This window comes from Thamnophis sirtalis, unplaced genomic scaffold, assembly GCF_051295495.1.
Source record: "Thamnophis sirtalis isolate CommonGarterSnake01/CBP01778 unplaced genomic scaffold, rThaSir2_p1.2 scaffold_7, whole genome shotgun sequence".
NCBI lineage: Eukaryota > Metazoa > Chordata > Lepidosauria > Squamata > Natricidae > Thamnophis > Thamnophis sirtalis.
The window spans coordinates 29091512-29116244 of record NW_028261387.1 but is presented as its reverse complement, the minus strand read 5'-3'; the positions used below and the strand labels follow the sequence as shown (position 1 = coordinate 29116244).

The 24733-nt window shown below is 38.2% G+C and overlaps 1 protein-coding gene across 14 annotated transcripts in view; it reads right to left on the bottom strand.

The window, feature by feature from the left end:
• DAB1 (DAB adaptor protein 1) overlaps positions 1-24733 on the bottom strand; it is a 788454-nt gene that overhangs the window by 10571 nt on the left and 753150 nt on the right. For 12 of the 14 annotated variants that reach the window (XR_015697263.1, XM_087719600.1, XM_087719599.1 and 9 more), the window contains 5 exons: positions 15226-15282; positions 10092-10154; positions 9385-9493; positions 5675-6223; positions 3057-3184 (listed from right to left, as the gene is read on the bottom strand). Coding sequence is in view for 13 of the 14 variants with exons in the window: in XM_087719600.1 (XP_087575726.1) it covers positions 3057-3184; positions 5675-6223; positions 9385-9493; positions 10092-10154; positions 15226-15282 (906 nt within the window). In the remaining variant the exon portion in view is untranslated. The remainder of the gene's footprint in view (positions 1-3056; positions 3185-5674; positions 6224-9384; positions 9494-10091; positions 10155-15225; positions 15283-24733) is intronic. The other 2 variants (XM_087719603.1, XM_087719607.1) reach the window with 1 other exon arrangement.

The following is a 24733-nucleotide window of genomic DNA, read 5'->3' as shown; positions in this document are numbered from 1 at the left end:
ATGACCTTTATTTTATGGGATTATTCAGTCCTCATGATTGTATTGCTAGGAAAATGTGCACTATTCTTTTAGGACTGGACGGGGAAACCTATCACAGCCCTAGAGAATCAGAATCATGATCTAAAGTTCCAACAGGGAAATCCCTCCCCAAATCTAGAAAGTCAATGGGAATTATTTGAAAAAATGTTTAAAAATAAGATACTTCTAAAAAAAAAAAGAAAAAAACCCTGCCACCGTGAATATAAAACCAATTTATAAGTAAGATTTTAGTTCAGTCCATGTTTGTGGCTAACACTAGCATTGTAAATATTGTGAAGTAAAACCACTCAAGGCAGATGGCTATTAAGGGAAATTTAATTTGCAGACATAAAAACAATTCTTTCAAGAAATGGATTTTTTAACAAGTCATTCTGTTATTTTGTTATTCTGATTTATTACATTATTTTATATAAACATAATATATATATATTTAAATTATCTTCCATTTTTGTGCCATTTTATGATGTTAAACTTGTTTGTAATTATATGTACCCGCTTTTCCTAAGCATTACCCTTTTTAACTTTTAATGCATTCTTATTGAATGCAAATTAAGTATGGCTTCCAACTAATTCCTTTCCTTGTTCAAGCCAGGAGGAGGAGTATTAAGAGAAGTATTAAGAGAGTATTAAGTCATACTGAGGTCACCCAAAAGTTTCTCTGTGCAACTGAAATACTTCATTTTGCATTCAAATCCTACCTCCTTTTCTATTTAAGAAAACTGTGATAAGGTCTAGGTCCATGATGGTGAACCTATAGCATGCGTGTCCACAGGTGGCACGCAAAGCCATTTGCCAGGGCACTTGAGGGGTTGCCCTGTCAGCTGGTCAGTACGCGCTGGCCAGCTAACTTCAGCATTCTTTTGAGGCCTCCAAAGCACGAAAAACCAGCCCTACGGGCAAACTGGAAGTTCAGGAACAGACTTCCAGTTTGCTCGTAGGACCATTTTTCGCCTTCCAGAGCTTTCAGGAGGCTTCCCTGAAAGCTCCAGAGGATGAAAAATGGCCCTACGGACAAACTGGAAGTCTGGTTTGCTTGTAGGACCATTTTTCACCCTCTGGAGCCTTCATGGAATCCTCCTGAAGGCTCCGGAGGTGGAAAATCGGCCCTACGGACAAACCAAAAGTCAATTCCCAAAAACACCCCCCCCCTCCACTTTTGCCCCAGTTTTTTTGCCTTCCCCAGGCTCCAGAGGCTTTCTAGGAGCCTGGGGAGAGCGAAAACAACCTCCCCCCTGGAGGCCTCAGAAGCTTCCCTGAAGCCTCCAGAGGGCAAAAAAGGGATCTATGGACAAACCGGAAGTTTGGGAATTGTGACTTCCTGTTTGTCTGTAGGGCCGGTTTTCGACCTCCGGAGCCTTCAGGAACCTTCAGAGACTTCCTGAAGGCTCCGGAGAGCAAGAACCGCTCCTATAAACAAACCGGAAGTTTGGGAATTGTGACTTCCTGTTTGTCTGTAGGTCCGTTTTTCATCCTCCGGAGCCTTCAGGAGGTCGAAAACTGGCCCTACAGACAAACAAGAAGTCACAATTCCCAAACTTCCGGTTTATCTGTAGGTCTGTTTTTTGCCCTCTGGAGGCTTCAGAGAAGCTCCTGAGGCCTCCAGGGGAGGCTGTTTTCACCCTCCCCAGGCTCCTAGAAAGCCTCTGGAGCCTGGGGAAGGCAAAAAAACCACGGCAAAAGTGGGGTGGTGGTGTCACTGATCTTATGCATGCGCGTGCTGGGGGGGTGTTGCGCACACAGCATTATGGATGTGGCATGCCGGTGCACACACCCCTGTGCTCCTCCCACTTTTGGCATGGCAGCCAAAAAAGGTTTGCCATCACTGGTCTAGGTAGTGGTGTGGATTTTAAGTTTGGCTCAATAGACAGAGCTGACAGATAATCTGGATTGCAGAACAAAGGAAGACACAAAAAAATGACAGCAGTTTGATGATGAGAAAGGCATACGATTTTTGCTGCTGACCAGTGGTCACCCAGATTTATGCAACCCATATCTCATAGCCCAACTTAGACAATAGTGAACTTAAAATGTCACCATACTTTTAAGTGGAAGGGCACAATGTTTTGCATACTTTTTCAGTTACCTATGCCTTTTTTGCCCTTACAGTGGTATCTCAGTACTCGACTGCTTAAAAATTTGTTGAATTTGGTGCTCAATGTATCTTGAGGTAAAAATGTTTTCCCAGTATTCACTGTTTGTTTGGTACACTGTGAAAGGAAGGGGTGGATGGCCATGGACAATGGACAGGAAGTCACCCATGTCAGGAAGATTGTTGAAAAAGCAAGCAAGCAAGGGATAGCTGTAGAGGATGGATAGAAAATTGGCCATGCTGAAAGTTCGCTGACATAGGAAAAAGGACAGACAGGAATTCCTTCCTGGTTGGAAAATGGGTCATGTGGTAAGTCATGGTTTGTTTGGTACTTGTTTTTAGTATCCATCACACCTCCTAGAACCAATTAATGATGAGTACTGAGGTAGCACTGTATATCTTGTTGTTTTTACCAGCTAAGACCCATAAATTTAAAGGGACTCTATATCCTTTCATATTAACCTCTTTCTATACTTCTTGAATCTTATCTCTTTTAAGAGGTAGCAAGAGAACTGAAACAAGAAGGTCCAATTTAGTAGAAACCAATAAAAAGAAGAAATACCCCAATAAACTGTATAAACTGACATTTTGTAGATGTAAATGACAAGCTATGGTGCATTGACTTCAGTTTTAATTCTTCTGTAATATGCACACCACTCTGCCTTATTAGTACACATCAGGGCTGATCAGAAAGCTATACACCATACTCCACAAATGTTATTAGTGGTGAATAACCAAGAGAATAGCAAAAGAACTTTAAGTGGCAGTGGGAGGAGAGGGAAAGGAAGTTGGAAGGTTAAACAATTTCTCTGAACTTAAACATGCATATTTCTCTTAAAATTTAAAAGTACAAATCTGTGAATTATGTTAACAGTTCAGCCAAAATAAATGAGTGAATATATCAATAAAGGGGAATTGGGTTACTTACTGCTTCTTGCTCTTCACTTTTGCTTGGACTTTCGAAGCCCTCTTCAAAGAGGTCATCAGCAGCAGCGTCACTGGTATGAGATGCTGAGGATTTAGATGGAGAACTCTGTCTAGGAGCAGGAGTTGGGGCTAACAAAACCAATCAATCAAATAAATAACAAAAATTAGTGCTCGTGGATTCTAAATGCCGTTTGGTAACCTCTTGAACTGTTATAAGAAAAATGGAGTGATCTGTGAACTTGGGTGATGCTGTGTGATGAAACATATGTGGCTATGACAAGTTGGCTTAATTAAAAGTTAAGATGCTGCTTAATAAAGTGCTTAGAGACCACTTGCTTAAATCCTTTAAAACAAATAGGATTGAAAATATGATTTTAATTTTATTGCTTCAACAAAAATCATACGTTTCACCCTTCATTTGATAAGTCCGTTGATAAAGAACTGACAGTATAGGGGGAGGGAGGGAAGCACACCAGGTTGCTGCACACCCAGTTTAATTCTAACATGTTTTAAAAGTACAATGTATATTAATTTAGTATTTACAGTCTTCTTTACATCGTCAATATTACTGCTATTGTTGCTGATACCAACACTGTGTCAACTCTGAATCAAACCTGACTGAAGCCATCTTTTCCTGCTTCATAGCTGCCACATACTAAGTGGGGAAGATGCGGGGGACATACCTAAGTTGCTTTGCAGACAAAACAAAACCCTCTGCTGTGGGAACCAAGGTCATTCCAACAGATGGCAGTTGAATAGGAGTGACCAAGGAGTCCGCCAACTGCTCCCATTGGACAATGTGGGACATTTGGGTAGGGAAACTTTCACTCTTTTAATTATACTGTTGCCACAGGAAACTTTCATAGTTGGTTTTCACTAGCTGTGTTGATATGTGTCCAATGAGCACGTTCTTTGAGGAAATTTCCTGCCTTGGAGTTCTGATTTCTTTGGATGCGTTACTCGGAACGCTGACACACTGATTGAGATATCTTGATAATTAGGGTAATGTTACACAATTATATATCACTACCCTTAGTACAATACAATACAATAGCAGAGTTGGAAGGGACCTTGGAGGTCTTCTAGTCCAACCCCATGCCTAGGCAGGAAACCCTATACCGTTTCAGACAAATGACTATCCAACATCTTCTTAAAGACTTCCAGTGTTGGGGCATTCACAACTTCTGGAGGCAAGCTGTTCCACTGATTAATTGTTCTAACTCTCAGGAAATTTCTCCTCAGTTCTAAGTTGCTTAGAGAGATGATGTGGTGCTGGCTGTGTGCCTGGAAGCTGTAAGGGTCTGGATGGAGAAGGTACTGGCTTCAATGAATCCTGGCAAGATGGAGTAGCTTTGGGTTTATGTACCCCAGGCCCAGAGATTCATGATTCCTGCTAATGCAGTTGGTGGCTAAACGGATCTTTTGATAGATTTGTCTGGTATTCTAATTATACCCTTTCCTGGACTGTGAATCTTTGCTCATGATAATTCCTGCCTTAGTCACTTTCCATTTGGATTACTTCAATGCATTTTACATGGGGCTACCTTTGGAGGCCACCTAGAAGCTACAACCAGTCTGGAATGGAGCAGCAGACACAGTGATGGGTGCCCCTAGATTTACCCACATAACATCTTTGTTGTGCAAACTGCACAGGCTATCAGTTTTCTTCTGGGAGGTGCTGGTCATTTTTAAAGCCTAAGATCAGATTTTCTGCAGGATCACCTCTCCCTAAGGACATCTACCCATCTTACCAGATCAGATAGTATGGGCACACTCCTGGTCCCTTCCTTTAAACATTGCCACCTTATGGGAGTTAGGAAGTGTGCTTTTCTATACCTATGGAATATGGAAATACACTATGGAACATTCTTCAACCTGAGGTATCCCCCCAAACATCTGAAAAGCATTGAAAACCTGGATTTTCACAAAGCACTGAGATAGATTGAGGCAAGTGAGAGGATTTTATAAAGAACCGTGTGTCAGAAACGTAACTTTGGTCCAGGAGTTTGATATTCATGGTTTTAATATATTTATGTGTTACATCAGTTTATTATTGATATTGTTTTAATTGGTAATTGGAAGAGTTTTATATATGATGGACAGCCATATGAGTATTTGAAATAATTAAATAATATTGTGAAAGAAATCAAATCTAAAATCAACAATATTGCTTTCAACTATTTTGATAGGCAACTTTGGCAAGAGATGTTCAAGGTACGCACAGCACAGCATAGATATCACTTTTTTTCCCACCTGCAATTCATCATCCATGGATTGATTTTACATAAAATGTTTTTGCAATAATGTCATCACAATAATCAAGTAAGGCTGGAGATTCAAAATTCAAAAGCAACAAGTTATCACTATATCAAGGATAGCTACTATTGGAATAAAAAAAAAGTACTGAATTGCTACTGAATACAAATCTAGTTCTGGTTCTTATGCCTATTTAAGATAGAATTACATTGTTATTCAAACTGAAATTCATGAAAGCAGAATGTACAAATTTCCATAAATCTGACACGGTTATTTGAAATTCAAGTTTTCCCATTTTCAAACAGAATGCATATGGCTTAGAAAAGAGAAACAAGGCTACAGCAGAAACACTGAGATACTCACGTGAATTTGTTGATGGTGTTGTTGACGTCACAGGAGTCAGATTTAACTGAGAGATATCAAAGTCATCACAATCATCTGCTTCCTGTGCCATTCCAACTTTGTTAAAATAACTGGAGAAGGCCTCTGAGGTACAACTGAGGGAAGGCTGATCTGGTTTTCGTGATGGTACTGGAGGTGCCTGAGCCATCTGGAAATCTTTAAACATTTCTTTTCCAGCTTGCTGCCTTGGGCTATCTGTCTGTGGACTTGATCTGGTGGAATCACTGGTAGGTGGAACAGTAGCAGTGGGAACAATGGTACCTTGAAACATGGCTGCTTGTAAAGGCAAAACAGTTTGTGTTGGCATGAAGGCAGCGGACTGAAACTGACCAGCTACAGATGGCCATGGTTGCTGGGTGGGAGGAAACATCCCAGGTTGTCCCCATGCAATTGACTGTCCTCCTTGCATCACCTGAGCAACTGGAGGCTGAGCACCCATGGCCAGTTGTTGTTGAACAAGTGGTTGCTGTCCCCAGAAGGAAGGCAGGACAGCTCCCATTGCAACATAACCTTTGGAAAGAAAAGAGAATGGGCAGTGAGGACAATTGCAGATCAGAAATGGCAAAAATAGATCAATGGAAACAAAACACAAATTGACCAGATACCCCTTGAACAGTTGACTTCATGTGCTTCACAGATATACTACTACTAGACTGATGATCAAAATTAGAAGAAGGATCAAATTGAGAAGCTATGACTAGGCTAGTACAAAACTTTATTGCTCTTAACAAGACTGTATTTCCTATAACAGGACAAGAGTGACCCAGTTATGTATATTTTCATGAGTATCTCTGTGATCAGAATTTCTCTCGTTCAGAGTACTTGGGATACTCACTCACTTCCCATCTCAATTATCTATCCTGGCACAGATCATAGCAACTTGCACTGTGCTTGCAATGCTTGTAGCTTGATGTTCAATTATAAGCAATTCAAAAGCTTACTTTATTCTTTTGTTTTAATAAGTTGGTTAACTGACAACATTCATTTATCTGTTACATATTCATCATAGCTCCTAACCTAGGAGAAAAGGGGCTTTCCAAGTTGTTCCTAATCTCCTTTTTAAAAGAAACAAACTTGCTTACTTCCTCTTTTATTTTTGACACTATTCCATCACCCAATGAGTACTTTTGACCATGAAAAGACTTAGCCAGTTGGTGCTGGTTTATGCAAGAAACTAGTTCCATATACTGTTTGGAAAAATGACAACTATACATCCAGATATGTATTCATATAAGCTGCAAGAAAGCAATATTTTTAGAGGGTGGGGAGATGGAGATAATCTTATGGCAGAATTATATTTTTCCAAACTGTGGGTATAAGTGCACATATACCAGTTTCCATACTATGTGGAATTGCATTCCTCACCCACCAACTTGCTTTGGAATGGATGGAACTTGGCATTTGCAAGAAAGATGCAACAAAATGTTTTCAGTCATGTTTATTTTAATGCCCATGGGGCTCATGAGTCCAGATTGAAAAGATCAACAGTTTGTTAGAATATAGGATATTTCTGAAAGGTCTATAGGTATAGTCTATAGGCTTGGAACCTAATGCTTTTTTTGTCTTTATTCTACAATGGACAGAAAAGCATTTAGTAAAGGGACATATTAACAATGTCAGTAGAACAAATGTTATTTACAGAAAAAAGGGAACAATTTAGTAGGTCAAGCCATTTGTTGAAGGTAAGACTTCCTTACAACCAACCGCTGCATCTGTGAAACTAGAAGAATTCTATTGGAGCAACATAAAAATCGTCGGCTATGCTACCGACTGCCATGCTCATAAGTTCATCGAAGCCTGGCACTCTACAAGCAATCCCATCAACAGACACATTGACCTACAACCGCTCATAACCCCTCAGAATCCAAATCAACTGCACAGCCAACCAGAGACAGCACCCACCCTCAACCAAACCACGCAACCCTCCCCATCAGCACTTCACCTCCCAATGACCCTGACCTGATATAACCTCCTTACCACAACCCTCACTTGACATACCCACATCGACTAAAGATGTTACCTAACCTGGTAACAAAATGTTCGGAAACCAACCCACAAGCTCGGAGAACGAACCTTCACCCTCATCCTATACCCGAGGTACAGATATTTGCCACTATTGCTAGAAGAGTTTGTACTTCAAGGATCTCTGAACTTTGATATTACTTTTTCATTATGAGTTAAAATTAGCTAAAATTGATATTACTCTGAATCACAAAGCTATGGGAATTTGTTCAAAGTTTAAGTCTTAAGAAGAAGTGATTGACTACTCACTAGGCCTGACTAGATGGCTAAGACACTGAGCTTGTCGATCAGAAAGGTCAGCAGTTTGGCAGTTAAAATCCCTAATACAGGTCTCCTGCATGAGCAGGAGTTTGGACTAGATGACCTCCAAGGCCCCTTCCAACTCTATTACTGTTACCACAGATAGCCTTGGAAGGACAGGCCTGAGAAGCTATAGTAAAACCCATGTGAGCATTTATAATTACAACTAATGAAAACTGCTGTCAGTTTAAAACCAACCAAATTTCTCTGAGTAACCGGTAGTTCAGAGAACCAGCAAATACCACCTCTAACTGGCCTCGCCCCCATCTATTCTCTGCCTCCTGGGTCCCAGCTGATCGGGAGGGAATTGGGATTTTGCAGGAACCTTCCCCTGGAGTGGGGAGGGAATGGAGATTTTACAGTATACTTCCCCTGCCATGCCCACCAAGCCATGTCCAAGCCACGCCCACAGAACCGATAGTAAAACATTTTGAATTCCACCACTGATTTGAATCTTTATTAGGTGGTGATTATCAGGGTTATCTTCCTTTTAGACAAATAGTCCTACCTTTTTACTTTCAAGCAACCCTGTAAAGTTGGTCTACTTGAGAAACAGCAACTGATTCAATATCATCCAGATAAAGAGGGACTAGAGCCAAGCATCCTGGATTATATTCCAGTATTTAAGTCACAGATATTCAGCCTTTTTTTTAAAATAAAAGCATTGTTTTTGACTATGTTGTAATTATTAATTGCCACAATCCAAGTAAATTCTAATGTTTTTGCATAGGAGTGTTTCAGAATTTTGCTTTTAAAGTATGAGCTATGTACAGCTTAAAATATGCATACTTTATGCATAAAAGTGAAATTATACCTTGACCTAGCAGTGGGACAGTGGCAACTGTTTCAGAATTCAAAAATAGCAGGAAACAAATAAATTTAACATCTGTAAACCTTTTTGAGCTTCAAAAGTGGGACACAATATTAACAAAATTTGCATTTTGGTCTCTGAAGAGTACTGAACAATAGTTTTCATCCTTTAGTGCTACTGACTCTTCAAAGAAAAAGAAATAATCTTAAGGATCAAACAGCCTTCTAATAATTAAGAGAATTTGATTATAAAATCAAATTCTCAAGGGTTCCCCCAAATTTGCAAAATAAGAATGATTGAAACAAAAATTGGCTGAGATGAGGTGAACATTCTGCCTGGGATGTTAGGTCTGTAATGGGTCATATGTTACAGATATATGTGAGCAAAGACGTATGAATCAGTACCTAATTAGTAAAATTACAAATCATACAAGAGCTATCTAGGGCTTCCAATGTTTTGATGTGTAACACAACAACATCCCTTAGTCCCAGACTGAGCTTCAAATTTCCAGTTAAAGAGCTTGATGGAAAAGATTTACCTGAGGGTACAGCAGCAGTGCTGTAAGGTACAGAACTAAATACCTCTGTACCAGCAGGAAGTGACTGGGATGAAGATGGGATAAAGGCATCACCTGGAGTTGCAGGGGTCTATAAAACAAGAAACAATTAAAATGCCTTGATAAACTGTCACAGGTCATATTTCATGTGCTGCTTTCATTGCCAAGAACTAGTTCCATATCCTTTCCCTAATTAAAAGAGCTAGTGCGTGAACGAGAAAAGCCAACAGTGGATGATGGTTGGGAGTAGTAGAAAAGAAAGGAGATAAATGTGAACAAGTAACCAGGAAAGCTACCTAACATTAGAAACAGGGTGAGAAATAGTATCACCAAATTTTCATAAAATTTGTAGGTATTTGGCAAAATCCGAAAGTGTTCTTTTGCATCTTCTAAAATATATGCAAATTCTTTCAGCACCTGTTTCTTCATAAAAGTCCAAAGCTGTGTAATTTTAGTAACTTCACAGGGGATTAGCATAAGTAATTAGGGTTTTAAAAGTAAGATAATTAGCAATGCTATAGAGGAAGAAATTCAAACTGGGTAATATGACTGTAACCCTTTTTGGAATTTTGTCAAATTCAGTCTTCAGTCTTTCTCATGAATATCAAAATGTGTTATATATTGATATTATAAAAATGTTTACATTGGCATGCAACAAATAACCCAGCAATTTTAACAGCAATACTTACAGGGGGAGAGGTTATATCAGGAGGAGTGGACATATCCCCAAACAGCTCTAGTTGGGGAACAGCCTGTAAATAATTTCAAAATAAGACAGAATTAGCCATATTTTTATAATCCATGGAAGAGGGAGAACAAGTTCAATTTGTCAACATTATCTATTGTAAAGTAAATTATTTAGGTACTGATTGCCAGTTTTTGGGTACTAGGGGAACACACTAAAAAAATTACGCCGTATTTTACATTTAATTTTTAGTATCTTTTTTCATAGAAATATTTTTTGGGGTTTTTTTGTAGGGAAGGGATTTTCTATTCACCCAGTATAGAAATATTAATTTGACTTCTGTACAGGTAATTTTCAACTTACAGCCACCACGGAGCCCAAAATCTTAGTCTGTTGCTAAGTGAGACATTTGTTAAGTGAATTTTGTCTCATTTTACAACCTTACTTGCCACAGTTAAGTGAATCACTGCCGTTGTTAAAGTTAGTAGCATAGTTATTAAGTGAAACTGGCTTCCCCATTGATTTTGCTTGTCAGAAATCAAACATAGAGAGAAAGCTTCCTTGTGAAGCTTTGCACTATCACTTATGCATTGATTTCTGCTCATCCTCTGTATTGGTATATCTTACTTTTTTACTGTTTGAAACAGTTCATTCCATTATCAAAATATTGTCTTATATCCTATTTTGAGCCACTGAAAATAGGAATATTAATATTACAAACTAAATAAGCAAACAAATAAATAAAACCAACAGTAAACATAGATGGCCTTCTGTTCAACTCCAATAAAACAATTTGTAATCGGTATAAATAAAAATGACATTTAATCACATATCCAGAAGAGATATGAAAGTAATAATATCTATAATTTGATTGAAAAGCACTGGATTAGTCTTCAGAAACACCACCAATGAAAGATATTTAGTTTTGTCCCTTTGAAAGGAAATGAGATACAATGATTAATATGAACCATGTAAACTGCCATGTTTGCAGGACTTTTCATATTTACTCATACTCACAATTCAAATATATATTTCAAATATAATTCATATCTTTGTAATGGCCAGAACGTGTAAAGTAACTTAGAAACTACTGTTCAAAAAAGTGGCTTCTGAGTTTTAAGTTTGTTTTCTTATGGACACATTTCAGGGAAAGGATGCTAACTGTTGAGGCCAAGTTAGTGTAAATTAAAAAAAATAAATCAATTAAGGTATATGATTCCGAACAAGGCAGAAATACTTGCATTTGGCACACAAGATGAATTCTGTATAACCACCACCCCCTTTGTCCTGACTGCCATCTACTCTTCTAGCAGGAGCCATGCACCAGATACATCTGGGTGAGTTTACTTCATCCAGAGTCAAAGATGTCAACTCTCCTAACCCGATGGGCAGGGATAAAAACTTACATCCACTAAATCTTGCTAGGGTTGCATTTCAGCTGGCTTCCCCCCATCCAAGATAATGTCAGTAGCTGCTGTATTTAAAGGGAAACTTAGTTTTTCCCAGAAGAACATGAAAATACTACTAGTCCTTCCTTATATAAGTACCAGATAGGATAGAGGAGGAGGATCCATTGTATTATACAAAGCTTCATTTAATGCCACTCATTTCTTGAAGTTGCAATTCTTGTGCAGTAAGAAGACAGAAAACTCCTACTCCTTAAAAGGGATTTATTTCCCAATTGTTACAGAAAAATACTTCTTCAGCTTTTAGAATTCAAGTGTGCTTTTATAAAGCAGCACTTTGGTTAATTAAATTTTTATTCTATGAATAAAAACATCCTGTACTTCTTACAATCAGGTTACAAGCATGCAAATTGCGACTTCAGAGGTGAAAAACCAGTTGTGCAATGTTATGTCTGAAATCGAAACTCAGATAATCCTCACCATTATAAGAACATAATTATTGTAAAGGCAAGCATCTTTGGCAAAGTGAAATTTGTTACATGTTTCTCTAGCTCTGAATGATAGTCAAGTGCTTAGCAAACCCAACCTTTAGTTGAATTTGCAAATGTAGCACACCTATGTATATTATAATTGTAACTGCACAATGAATTATTTATGGAAAGATGTAAAGAAAACATGATGATGTGACAAACTGATGAACTGGATGAGAAATTGCATTAGCATGTAAATAATGAAATTAAAAAATTGACAATATAAATACTTAGTCTGTTTCAACACTAATAAGTTTCTTCGCAAGTACATATTTTATTAGAAGTAAATCAGAAGATTGCCCGCTTCCATGCGAATTTAAAAGAAACTATTCCTATGATAATTGCATATTAAAATATTTTTTGCAATAATGAGAACTGGACAGTCACAGAACCAATTATTTATTGTTCATAAGACAATGGTATTTGTGATCCTAGTAAAACTATAAGTCAAGTCACTAGCCCCTATGAGGATTGAGAAATGATGATTGGATCAATGGAACATCTTATATACAGCAATTGATAGGCAGACATTCTTTCAGCACATGGCTGAATTTTAAATATTTGCAAACAGGTGTTTTCTCTAACTAGGAATAGGCAACTTGGTATGTTAGATATTTGTAAGCTACAATTCAGGCATGTCCTTATTGGCTATGTTGGCTGAGATTAATAAATACTGAAATAGAAGGGCCTATGAGATTGCCTATGGCTGCTTTCAGCTGTTCACATCTGAACAACCTTATTTTCAGATCTTTCATTGCTCTTAAACTATACTATACATAAATATGAACAAATTTTCAATCTTGAATCTTTCTGACTATGGATATATAATAAAATATACTGTATTTTTCGGAATATAACGTTTTTCCCTCAAAAAAGAGGCTGAAAATTTGTGTGCATCTTATACACTGAATACAGCATTTTGGGTGTCCCGAAACCCTGCCCCCTTCACCAAAATGGGCGTGCATAGCCTTTAGGAGGCTTCCAGAGTGCTCCTAGGGGCTGGGGAGGGCTGGGAAATGAGCAAAAAATAGGCCTTTTTTGCTCAATTTTGCCCCTATAAGACTCTATAAGCCTCCTAAAGGCTATACATGCCCCTTTTTTGCTCATTTTTGGCCCCTCCATCCCCCAGGAGCACTCTACAAGCCTCCTAAAGGTTATTTAGGCCTTTAAAAAACGTGCCCATTTTCACAAAAAATGGACCATTTTTGGGAGGTCTGCAGAGTACAAAAACTTTTTTAAAAAATGTGCCTCTTCAAAATCTTGGTGTGTCTTATACTCCAAAAAATACGGTAATTAATATAAACATTTCCCTGATTTGCATATTTGCATAGATTTTCTAGTCCAATGTTTCGCCAATGTACTTGCATATACTAAGATATATAAGTCTCTCTATTAAACATTTCTAGTGTCGCTCAGTAAATATCCTATGTTCTATGTAAATAGAACAATGAATGTATATGCCATATTTTAGAAACATGAATTATGTTTACTTCTTTGGTCATCCTCTTTTTAAGTTTGAGGATTTTTTCCCCCTGTAAAACAAATGGAAAAATAATCAATTTACAAAATCAGGGAATTATGAATGGTAACTCTGTTCCTGCTGAACATACAGAGTTTTGAAAAAAGATTTGTTACAACTTCTAACTTCTTTTAAAATAAACCAAGTTCATTAATTCTTTCATGCACTAAATCTAGTCATTTAAGACCTTTAATATTTGAAGAATGGTGTGTATATATTGCATTTAAAAGCAAGGATAGCTTATTAATATTATATAAAATATGACTATGTAAACTTGAAAAAAGAGCCTTGATTCAAAGACCAAAACACTTCTTTGAACTGAATCTTCAAATAGATTAAATAGTTTTTTAAAAAAGAAAAAAAAATTCCTTTGAATAGCTCTGGAAAGATTTGAAGTCTTTGGAGATTTGCAGACTTTTAGCTTTGTAGAGAGAGCTTGCAGATTTTCTTTCATATATAAACCAAGCTGGAGAGAGGGGTGATGTTAATGAGTTACCTGGTCAATGAATGTAATCACTGTCCCAAATATAGAAGTGGTACTCCCACAATATCATTCAATTGTTACTCACACAATCCCTCGATTTAGGTGGGATCAGGGGAAGATACTTGTTCTGTTTTTTCCTTTATTTTTGTTTTACATCTATGCTTTTTTACTTTTCTTTAATTCTGCTTTGCAGCATAGGTCCTTCTCATATCTGTATCTAATCCATAGCTCTTTTGTTTTGTCTTATTGATTCCCATTAATCATAACCATATTCAAGCTACTTATTTTGTTTTTGCCTGAGTAGGTAAATTTTCATGTCTTGGTGATATCCTTGAATTCATCTTAGACTATTCTGTTAACTTTTTTTCATAGCACAGTATATTATACACTGAATATAGACTGTATACACAGATATTTCTCAGACTGTTTTTTTTTTTTAAGTTTCTATGTATATAAGTACATGGAACAAGATATGTTATTTTCAGGAGGCGCTAACTTTGCCACTGAGTCAGCCAACAAATTTATAAAAAGAGCTTACATTTTATACTTTTTATATTGTTTCAACACAATTTCTCTAATGAATTTTGCTGGACAATTTTCAGGCTGTTGTATCTGTTTTAAGAGAAGTGCAGAAACATTTTAAAATTTCATTGCAGACCTAAATCTTAAAGATATCAGAATGAAATTTTTAATTAATATCCTTTAAAAGGTTCTATTCTCACATTCCTCCCAAAAAAGATAGCAGTTGTAGGCAATTTCATGTTTACCCATCATAAGCTATAGTTCAATATTTTATTACATAGACATATTTATTGGTCATCTGCCAAATTAGAGCATTGCTTCATGATAAATGGTCATAATTCAAATCTAAATGAAATTCTTGGAGGCATAGAATTATTTTTAAATCTATTTCACCAAATCATTAAGAATTGATCATACAGATAATCCATAGGTTGCACTGTACTAAAATTATATTCCATCAATTGTACACAATATTTCACAATGAATCCTGTTAGTTCCCATGTCATTTTGTATGTGCATTGATATAACATGAAAAAAATATTATTCAATGTCTGCTCCTAGATGCAATATATTAGCAAATCAGTATTTTTCTACCTTATTACATTAAGTGATTAATGTCTATTTAGACCCTTGAAAGTTTTAGGAACAATTATATTCACAACAGAGAATTAGCTTACCTGAGTGATTCTACCAAGATTTTCTTCTATGTCCAACAACAGGTTTCCATTCTCCAGCTGTAATGGATGATTGATGAACATGAAAATGGATGATTTATGAAAAATGGCATACACTATTGGACACAGCAATGAGTTCAACTATTATTGATTTAACATCTGAGCAAAAGCCATCCCAATAGTTTTTATTAAAATGCTTTTGCTCAAGTTAATGATAACATTAGGTTGAATATGGGATTAAATTCATGCAAATGCAAGGAATTGAAAATGGAGCATGAACATGGAGAATTCAGAATGAATCCACAGTTCTTCTGTGGATATAACTTAAGATCACGTCTATTTATGCCACCCATCAGAAAAAAGATGGGATAGATGCAGAATGAGGTAGGTAGGTTAAGTAAGTAAGTAAGTAAGTAAGTAAGTAAGTAAGTAAGTAAGTAAGTAAGTAAGGTTCTCAGTCTGTTCCAGGAATGAATGGGAGTAACTGGTTTATCACATACAAGTTGAGAAAGGATAAAAATGGCCATGTTCTCTCTATATTATGCTCATACTACTTGTGCTTTTCATAGGCATCCTTTACTTTTTTTTCTCAAAGGATAAAAGGATATGTGAGAAAAATAAACCCTACGGTTGGAGAAATTATAATGACTTCATTTAATACTAAATAGATATTTATTCTTTAATTGTGCTTCCATGATGCCTTTTGTTCTTCTGACATGTTCATAGAAATAGCAGTAGCACTTAAACTTATATACCACTTCATAGTGCTTTATAGTTCTAAGCGGTTTACAGAGTCAGTGTATTGTCCTCAACAATCTGGGTCCTCATTTTACTGACCTCGGAAGGATGAAAGGCTAAGTCAACCTTGAGCTGATTAGAATTGAAGTACTGGCAGTGAGCAGAGTCAGCCTGCAATACTGCATTCCAGCCACTGCGCTACCACGGCTCATTCCATCTCCCCCCTCCAATATGGCTTCCTTTATTACATATTGCTTCTATCATTGACTGTAATATACCCTTATTATAATCAATCTGGTACCTCATTAATACATAGTAATCACAATTTATTGTTAAAGAAACATCATTTTGCATGGGGATAGCTGTTGCTTTGTAATATTTTCAAGTAGCTCTTTTGAATTTAATAGGGAAGAGATAAACAACTGGACATAAATACATATTTTTCTCCTGACTATTCTAGAGTGAACCCAGCCATTGCTATCTGGATCTCATTAAAAGTATCACACATAGGTCTTTGGTACACCAAGATGATTTATTACATGAAACATTTCCCCAAATCATTTTATACAATGATAGCAGTATGATATGAAATCTGATTTTTAAAAAAATACAATTTAACTAAATTATTCAGCAAGACTTTTCAAAATGTATATGGTCCATTTTGAAATTCTGAAAGTTCAGAAATTCTGAGTTTTAATTAGAATATCAAATTCTGAATAGTAATTAAGAATCATAATTAGAATTCAGAATAGTAAAAGATAAAAGGAGAGAGTAGAATATAGTTTTTTAACCAAAGGTTTAATCAAACAAAGACAGATCATTTGGGAGAAGGAATTTCAGTTAATTCTGAATGACTGTTAAATCTGAATTGACATTATTTGTATCAATGTATTTTATCAATTTGTACCATTTACGCCATTATAAAATTGAAGGTTTTAAGGCAACTGTATCAATTTATATCATTTGCTTCATCACACAAAATATATTCATAAATGCAACAACACAAGTACATTAGTTATGAATAGCATAAACTAATACAATTATGTTAATTGTCTGGACTATTTCAGAAACAGCAGACATTCTTTAGGTATTCAATTTGAACTAATTGTAGTTTGTTGTATCTGAAGTCTGCTAAATTTGGAAAATTAAGGCTAGAAGACCTCCAAGCTCCCTTCCAACTCTATTATTCTGTTATGATGTTTACTTTGGTGAACAGGTATGAATTTGTGGGATAAGTATTCTTTTAAAACTAGTAGGCTAGCCAAGTCCAGGATGTCTTTATACAGTAACATTAACACACTGAATTGGGATAGAAAATTAACTTGAGACAATGGAAATTATAAACTAAAACTGGCATAAAGCTGCTTCTGTTTGGATCAGATCTACAGGAATCTATAGCCGTGTGTCACCTAGGACTTTATTTATTTACAGTATTTTATAGACTTCCCCAATCCTGCAAGACTCCAGTAGGTCACAGAAAAGCCAACATAAAATAACTGAAGCAGTATTTAAAAAAAGCTCACAAATCAACTAAGATTACTGACACCCACAATCAATTCAAGCTAGTAGAGCACTGGGAAGCAGTTTTCGCAGTCTTGTGTAATTCATAGTGAGATGGAGTCAAGTACAACTTTAAGATGTGGCTTAATTTTGGCTGGGGTCTTTAAACCCACTTTGCAAGCTTATTTTGAGGAACGTAGGGAGAGGAGTATTATGTATTCTGGTTTTTGCCCTTGAATTTTATTTTGAAAAATAAAATTATAAATATAAACTATTCTTTTATCCTTATGAATTTCTCAGATTTGCCCCCTTTTTCTGGTTTATTCTTTCTTTTTGCAAGACAAGATGGTCACTGTATATGTATCTAATATATGGTGGATTGAAAATATATGACACACTGTAGACCCATGATGGTGAACCTTGGCACCCATGCCACTCGTGGCACGCGGAGCTATTTCTGAGGGAACGCGGGCATTGCCCTGTCAGCTCCAGTGCGCATGCGTGTGCTGGCCAGCTGATTTCCAGCCTTGATTTTTGTTCCCAAACTTCTGGTTTGCATGTTGGGCTGTTTTTGCCATCCCCAGGCTCCTAGAAAGGCCCTGGAGTCTGGGGAGGGAAAAAAATGGCCCATTTCCGGCCTCTGTAGGGCCTCCGGGGGTGGGTGGGTGGCAGGGGTGGGTTTCTCGCCCCGTTCCAACCGGTTCGGTTGGAACGAGGCCGGCGGCGTCCTCGTGCACGCACGTGCCGCGCACATGCGTACTAGCGTCTGCGCGATGCTCCAGCTGCTCCTGGAGGATCGCGCAGGCGCTGTATGCATTCTGCGCATGCGTAGAAGCGCAGAATTCATAAAAACCGGGTAAGGAGTGGGCGCGGGTGTGCAGGCGCATGCGGGCGCGGGGGGGGGGGGCTTCGCCGTTCCCGGAAGTTACTTACTTCCGGGTTCGGCGACCAACTGGATCGCAGGGACCGGTGCGAACCGGTCGAAACCCACCCCTGGTGGGTGGAGGCAGTTTTCACCCTCCCCAGGCTCCAAGAAAGCCGTGCGCACATGCATGAGGGTGGGGTCATGCATGCATGCTCAGGGGGCATTAAATTATGGAGGTGGGCACAGGTGCGCATGCAATAGCATGCACGTGTGTGCTTTTGGCACCCAAGGTGAAAAGGGTTCACCATCCCTGCAGTAGACTCTCTCTAGAAGTTTGAATTATATAGGCAAATTCAATATTGCCAAGGTGTTGCCTGATATATCCTGGCTATTCTTGAAAGATACCTAGAACCAGTGCAGCAAGCATAAAATAAATATTATTCTCCACTGGCAGTAATCTGGCCATCATTTTCTGTAGCAGTTGCAGCTTCCAAGTCCTTTCTAAAGGCAGTCCCATGGAGAATATGATACTAGCTCAGTTGTAATTTGGGTATCTATTACAATCACCAGAGCAACTGGCTGAGATAAGCTTACAATTACCCTCTTTTTCAAAGACTTTCCTACTGATTTATACCAGTAATAAGGAAGTAAAAAGAATAAAATGTCAGTGCAATTAAAAGACTAAGTGATGTAAAGATAGAAACTATACCTAATTTGAAAGAAACAGGAAACTGTAGAGACATTAATACCATTGCTTGGGCTCAAATCACAATCATTTGCCAAATCTAAAATAAAGTTCTGCTAAAATAAACAGAATTTATTTTTATTCCTTCCCTTTTGAACAACACTTTTTTGTTTTGTCCCTATTCTTCTTACTCCCATGCTGTCTCACAGAGCATCCTCACCTGTGTCAATGGAACTGATTGCTATTTTGAAGATGTCCCAGGAAGCACAATAGCCTAACTAGGGAGGAACATTGTGCAGAGTTCAACAAAGCATTATCAACAGCAAGGCAAGAGCTCCCAGAAAACAGTTGCTCAGCCTGTTACTGCATGTCCCGAGGGTCTAATTATCAAGTAGCCCTTGGGCTGCGTCTTCCATAAGTTCTTGTTCTGCATCACTTGCTGCCGAGGAAACACTTCCTATGGGTGAACCATTAGTGTCTATTAGACCATGGACATGTCTTCAGTTGAGATTTTGCTGGCCCACACTGCACCAACTGGGGGCAAATATTTGCTCCAATCTGTCTCTACCTTTTGACATTTCAATAGAAAAGATTTTGCCAATTAGAGCAAACAATCTTACTCACAGCACCCTGTGTGAAACTATGAGAAGATATGTGATTGAAGGATCCTTCTATGGGTTCCTTATGTGAGAGTATAATTTTTAATCTCTTGGCAATATATCTCACATAGATAAATATATATACAAATTAAGCTGATAATTAAGTCTGTAAAGAATATGTGACCAAGATACAACTGCCTGAAATAGAAGCCCTGCTAATAAACTTTGAACCTTTCTGTATCAGCATATCAGAAATAAATATTTTATGTATTGTAAAAGATGTATGTGTCTCAGTGGGTAGTTGTTGCGTTTAAATTTTCCTGTATAAGCATGTAAGAAATAAATATTCTTATTTATTCTCATTGATGTATAGGTGTCTCAGTGGGTAGATGTTTTGTGTTATAGGCAAAGTATCTTTGTCCTCGACTTTGTGTGTCATGCTAAAATGCTGAGGACATCTTTGCATTAAAATATATAAGATGTCTTTATTAAAATACAGACATTCTATTTTTGTGTCTCTAGTGGAGTCATTAAAACAGTAAAAGACCAAGAACTACCACTACAAAACAGCAGTAGTATTAATTTTTCAAAAGAAACGAGAATCCCCAGTAGGCTACTAATGATGTTACTAGGGTATATTAATTAGTTAAGGCCCAATTTAAATTTGATTACTGGATCTGGCAAGAATGAATTTGAATGTGAGATTTATAAAGAAAAAATGATTCAAACCAATTTTGAGATCTGATGAAACAGGCTTATAATGGGAAGCATATAAACGCTTCAACTACTGTAGTTTATTTTTATTGTATTGTACTATATTTTTCGATAGAATAGGCTAGGTTTAGGGCTTACTAGCAAGTTTAGCCTCTTTTGGGAATATCAGTTGTAAAACATTTCTTAAAAGCCTGAAGTATGTATGCTATCGTATCTCTATACTACTAAAACTTGCATTGTCATGACTTTTAACTGGGTGAAATAATGCATCATAGGGCAACAGTTTTTGAATGAAGGTAACTCAAATGAGCTAAGTTACAGAATGCATCCAAAATTAGGGACTCGCGATTCCTGAGGGAATGATATTTAAGATTGCGGCTGTGTAAGTGCAACTGGCTGCTACTGTGTGCTGGGCTGCTGCTACGGTTGTGTGATCTTCATTTTCAATGTTCCCAGTCAGACTTGCAATCCCTTGTTCTCTCTTTACCCAGCAGTAACCAATTACTGTCTGCTGGAAAGGGAAGGGGTAAGGGAGGAAAGAACTCCTGTTTACCATTCTTGACTGGATTCTCCCCTCCCGATGCATGTTGCTTCCCTCATTTGTATGGCATCTCTTGCGCACCTGCCTTCTCACCCATACACCATCCCTGACCTGCACAGCACCTATTGCGTACCTGCATTCACATTTCTCAGCCCACCCTCCCTAGTTTCATCCTCAAAAAGTGTGGTAACTCTCATGCACCTGTAACCTCTATGCATTGTTAACTTGTGCCAACCCTACTTGACTCACACTGTTGTTTTATAAACCCCCATGTTCTGACCTAGGCTTTCCCAGCAGCATGAAGCAGAGTTCTTGCCCCCATAAACCCCTTTTATTTAATTTACAGTGAATTCCTCTCTAGTAAAGTCCCGGCACACAATCTGTCAAGATATTTCATAATTACCAACCTTTATCAGGCTTGGAGAGTGGCCAGGCCTATGTCTTTTGGATGCCGCAATACTTGGCAAGAATGCAGGAATGAATTGTCTCCTGCAAATACCCCTCCCCTTTTGCTCCTCTTTTAATCCCTATGGGAGGGGCCATTCACCGTCCACCTGTGGCCTTACTCCCAAGTTGACCCTTGTTCCTTAGTTGTTCCCTTCATCTGGCAACTGTGTGCATGCACACACTAGGAACAGGCTCCAGCTGTTCGTCTGCCTCACTGATGTCTGACTCCAAGGCAGCTGGTAACTATCAGACAGCCCTGGCCCCATCTCTGCCCTACAGAGCCCTCATGAGAGTCTTCCCCAGACTCCAGGACTGGCCCATGTTCCTCTCCAACCTGCTCACTGTACGAATCTGTTGCCAGTTCCGCTGGCCACTGGTGGGCCACAACACCCCATGACACCAACACACTCTATCTTGAACCCCCCCCCCCAGCACCTCCCATGAACCTCCAGGCATCCTTCCTATGTCGTTCACCTGCATGCCACTCTCAACACTGAGGGAAAAAAGGCTGCTTTGTTGTGTTAATATGCAAAGCACAGGACCTTCCCTCATCATGCTATGACTGGAGAGGAGAAGCCTCTCTCAGCATATTTTGAAACCTGAGCTGCGTGTGTGCCTTCATGTCCCTTGGTGATGGTCTGCACTAATTCTTACAGTGTCCTTAGCAAGACTTTTGGAAGTAGTTTGCCACTGCATTCTTCCTAGGGTTGAGGGAGTGTGAATTAAGGTGGGACTAGAACTCATAGACTCCTGGTCTCTAGCCTAGTGTCTCTTAATCACTATACCAAATTGGCTCTCCTATAGTTTACATGTTTTATTTCCCATTGTTCGTATTTTTCTGTGGAATTAATTAATGTGTTAATTATATAACACATCCTGGTGTTTAGTTCATAACTTGGAAGCGGAGTATAAAATTTGCATACAATAGTACGTATGTTGCCTTCAAAGTTGCAGAATGTCTATTAAGCAATTAATTACATTTTTAATACTTAAGATCTTTGCAACAGGAAACATTTGAGCAAATCATAAAAATATCTGTCTTGATCTAATGGATGGAGACACCAATTCAAAAATGTAATAAAGTAGTTAATTGCTTTGTCTCTGTACTGAAAAATGCATTATTAAAAAGTCTGTATAAAATTGGCACATTTTAGAAATGCCAACTCTGGAAGATGAGAGTAAAACTGTTTCTTAACTGTTGGATTTTCATTTCTCAATTGCATGACTTATTTAAAAATCTCCTTTATTGATAGAGCAAAAGGACTGCTTACTGCTTAATGACTGCAGTAAAAATAGTTGTGAAATTAGGTCATGTGAGGGTTCACTTAATGACTGCATCACTTGTCAGCTGTGACCGGGGGGGGGGGCTTTGCCCAGGTTCACCTGGTGCACCAGTTGCAACCCTATCTGGACCAGGAGGCCCTTCGGATGGTCACTCGCGCCCTCGTCACCTCAAGACTGGATTACTGTAATGCACTCTACATGGGGCTGCCCTTGAAGAGTGTTCGAAGACTTCAGTTAGTCCAAAATGCAGCCACGCGAGCGATAGTGGGCGTACCTAGGTACACCCACGTTACACCTATCCTCCGCGAGCTGCACTGGCTTCCTATTGGTCTCCGGACACGCTTCAAGGTGCTAGTCGTTACTTTTAAAGCCCTACATGGTATAGGACCTGGCTACCTGAGAGACCGCCTCCTGCCATTTACCTCCCAGAGACCCATAAGATCACACAGACTAGGCCTCCTCCGGATTCCATCTGCCGGTCAATGTCGGCTGGCGACTCCCCAGGGGAGGGCCTTCTCTGTAGCTGCTCCGGCCCTATGGAACGATCTTCCTGTGGAGATCTGGACCCTTATTACCCTTCTGGCATTCCGCAAAGCGACCAAGACCTGGCTGTTCTGCCAGGCCTGGGGCTGTTGATTTATCCAGCCCCCATCCTAAGCTATGAATGTTGTGGAATTTTAATGTTGTTTTTTAATTTTTTGTATGTTCCCCCCTTCCTTTTTATCTGTAAGCCGCCCTGAGTCTCTTGAGAGTGGGCGGCATACATACCCTATAAATAAATAAATAAATAAATAAATAAATAAATAAATAAATAAATAAATAAATAAATAAACAAACAAACAAACAAACTAACTAACTAACTAACTTAGCAACCAAAATTCTGATCCCAATTTTGATCATAATTTGAGAACTATCTGTATATATCACAGAATGATATGATGGTATGATCTACCAGGATTCTTATGTTACAGAAATATAAAGAAAGGAAGGCTGATCAATTGATTGATAAATAATGCTCATATCCAATTTTAGATTTTCACCATGATGATCTGTTTGTAGACTGGTCCTTCAGGTTTTCCAATGGTGCATCCACTGCAGTTGATCCACTTCACTGCTAGATCTTCTCTTTCCTTCCACCTTTCACAGAATTATAGACTTGCCCAGAAACCAAGATTTTCAAATAATAGGTCAAAAATATGTGCATTTGAGCCTGGTCAAATGTGTCTTGAACTCCGGATTGATTTGTTCAATGATACATCTATTTGTTTCTTTGGCTGGTTGTGGTGTTTTCTAGATTTTTCTCCAACTCTGAAGTTCAAAAGCATGAATACTCCTTTAGCCCTGCTTTTTCAAGTTCCACTTGATAATAAACTGCATATCTATTTAAAAGCATCACACTGATTTTTTTCATTGTCTTTTTTTCTCCTTGCTTTGGCAACAAATTCCCTTCCTTTCCATCTGCTCATTAACTAGCTTTGTATCTGGCTGCCTAACTGCACTGTAGTTTTTTTTAAAAAAATATACAGATATACTACACTCTTCATAGCTCATGCCATATATTTTAATAGTTCATATTTGATCTTAGCAGAATCTAGACATTTGAATTGTTTTAGCACAATCTAGACATATATATTTAATCATTAGATGACTACATGCAAAATATTATAATATTGCATTATTGGATAAAGTGTCAGGCCTGCAGCCGGTTCCTTTTAGGATCTTTGTCTTGCCACACTAATATTCTATTCTACTATGCTATTTCATTAGTGGGGAATTGGGAGGGGGAATAGTAAGGAGTAGAATATGATGTTGTCAAAATAAAATTCCCTTCTAGAATCCAAGGTCATCCTTTGTCTCTCTACACCTCTGCACCTGACCAGAACTGGATGGGTGGAACTGCCAGCATGGTAGTGGAAGATTGGACCATGTGATGGACTTGTGGGTGTTGGGCAAGATCATGAACTTTCAACTGGGTGGGGAAAACTCAGGAAGCTCACATTCGGGTTTTCACAGATGTGCTAACGTGACTCTCTTAATAAATTGGAAATTTGAGGAATACTTTGCCTTGGACTCTGATTTAATTTTGGATGTTATTTGGAACCCTGATATAAAGATTTCACTACTACAATTTTTGTCTC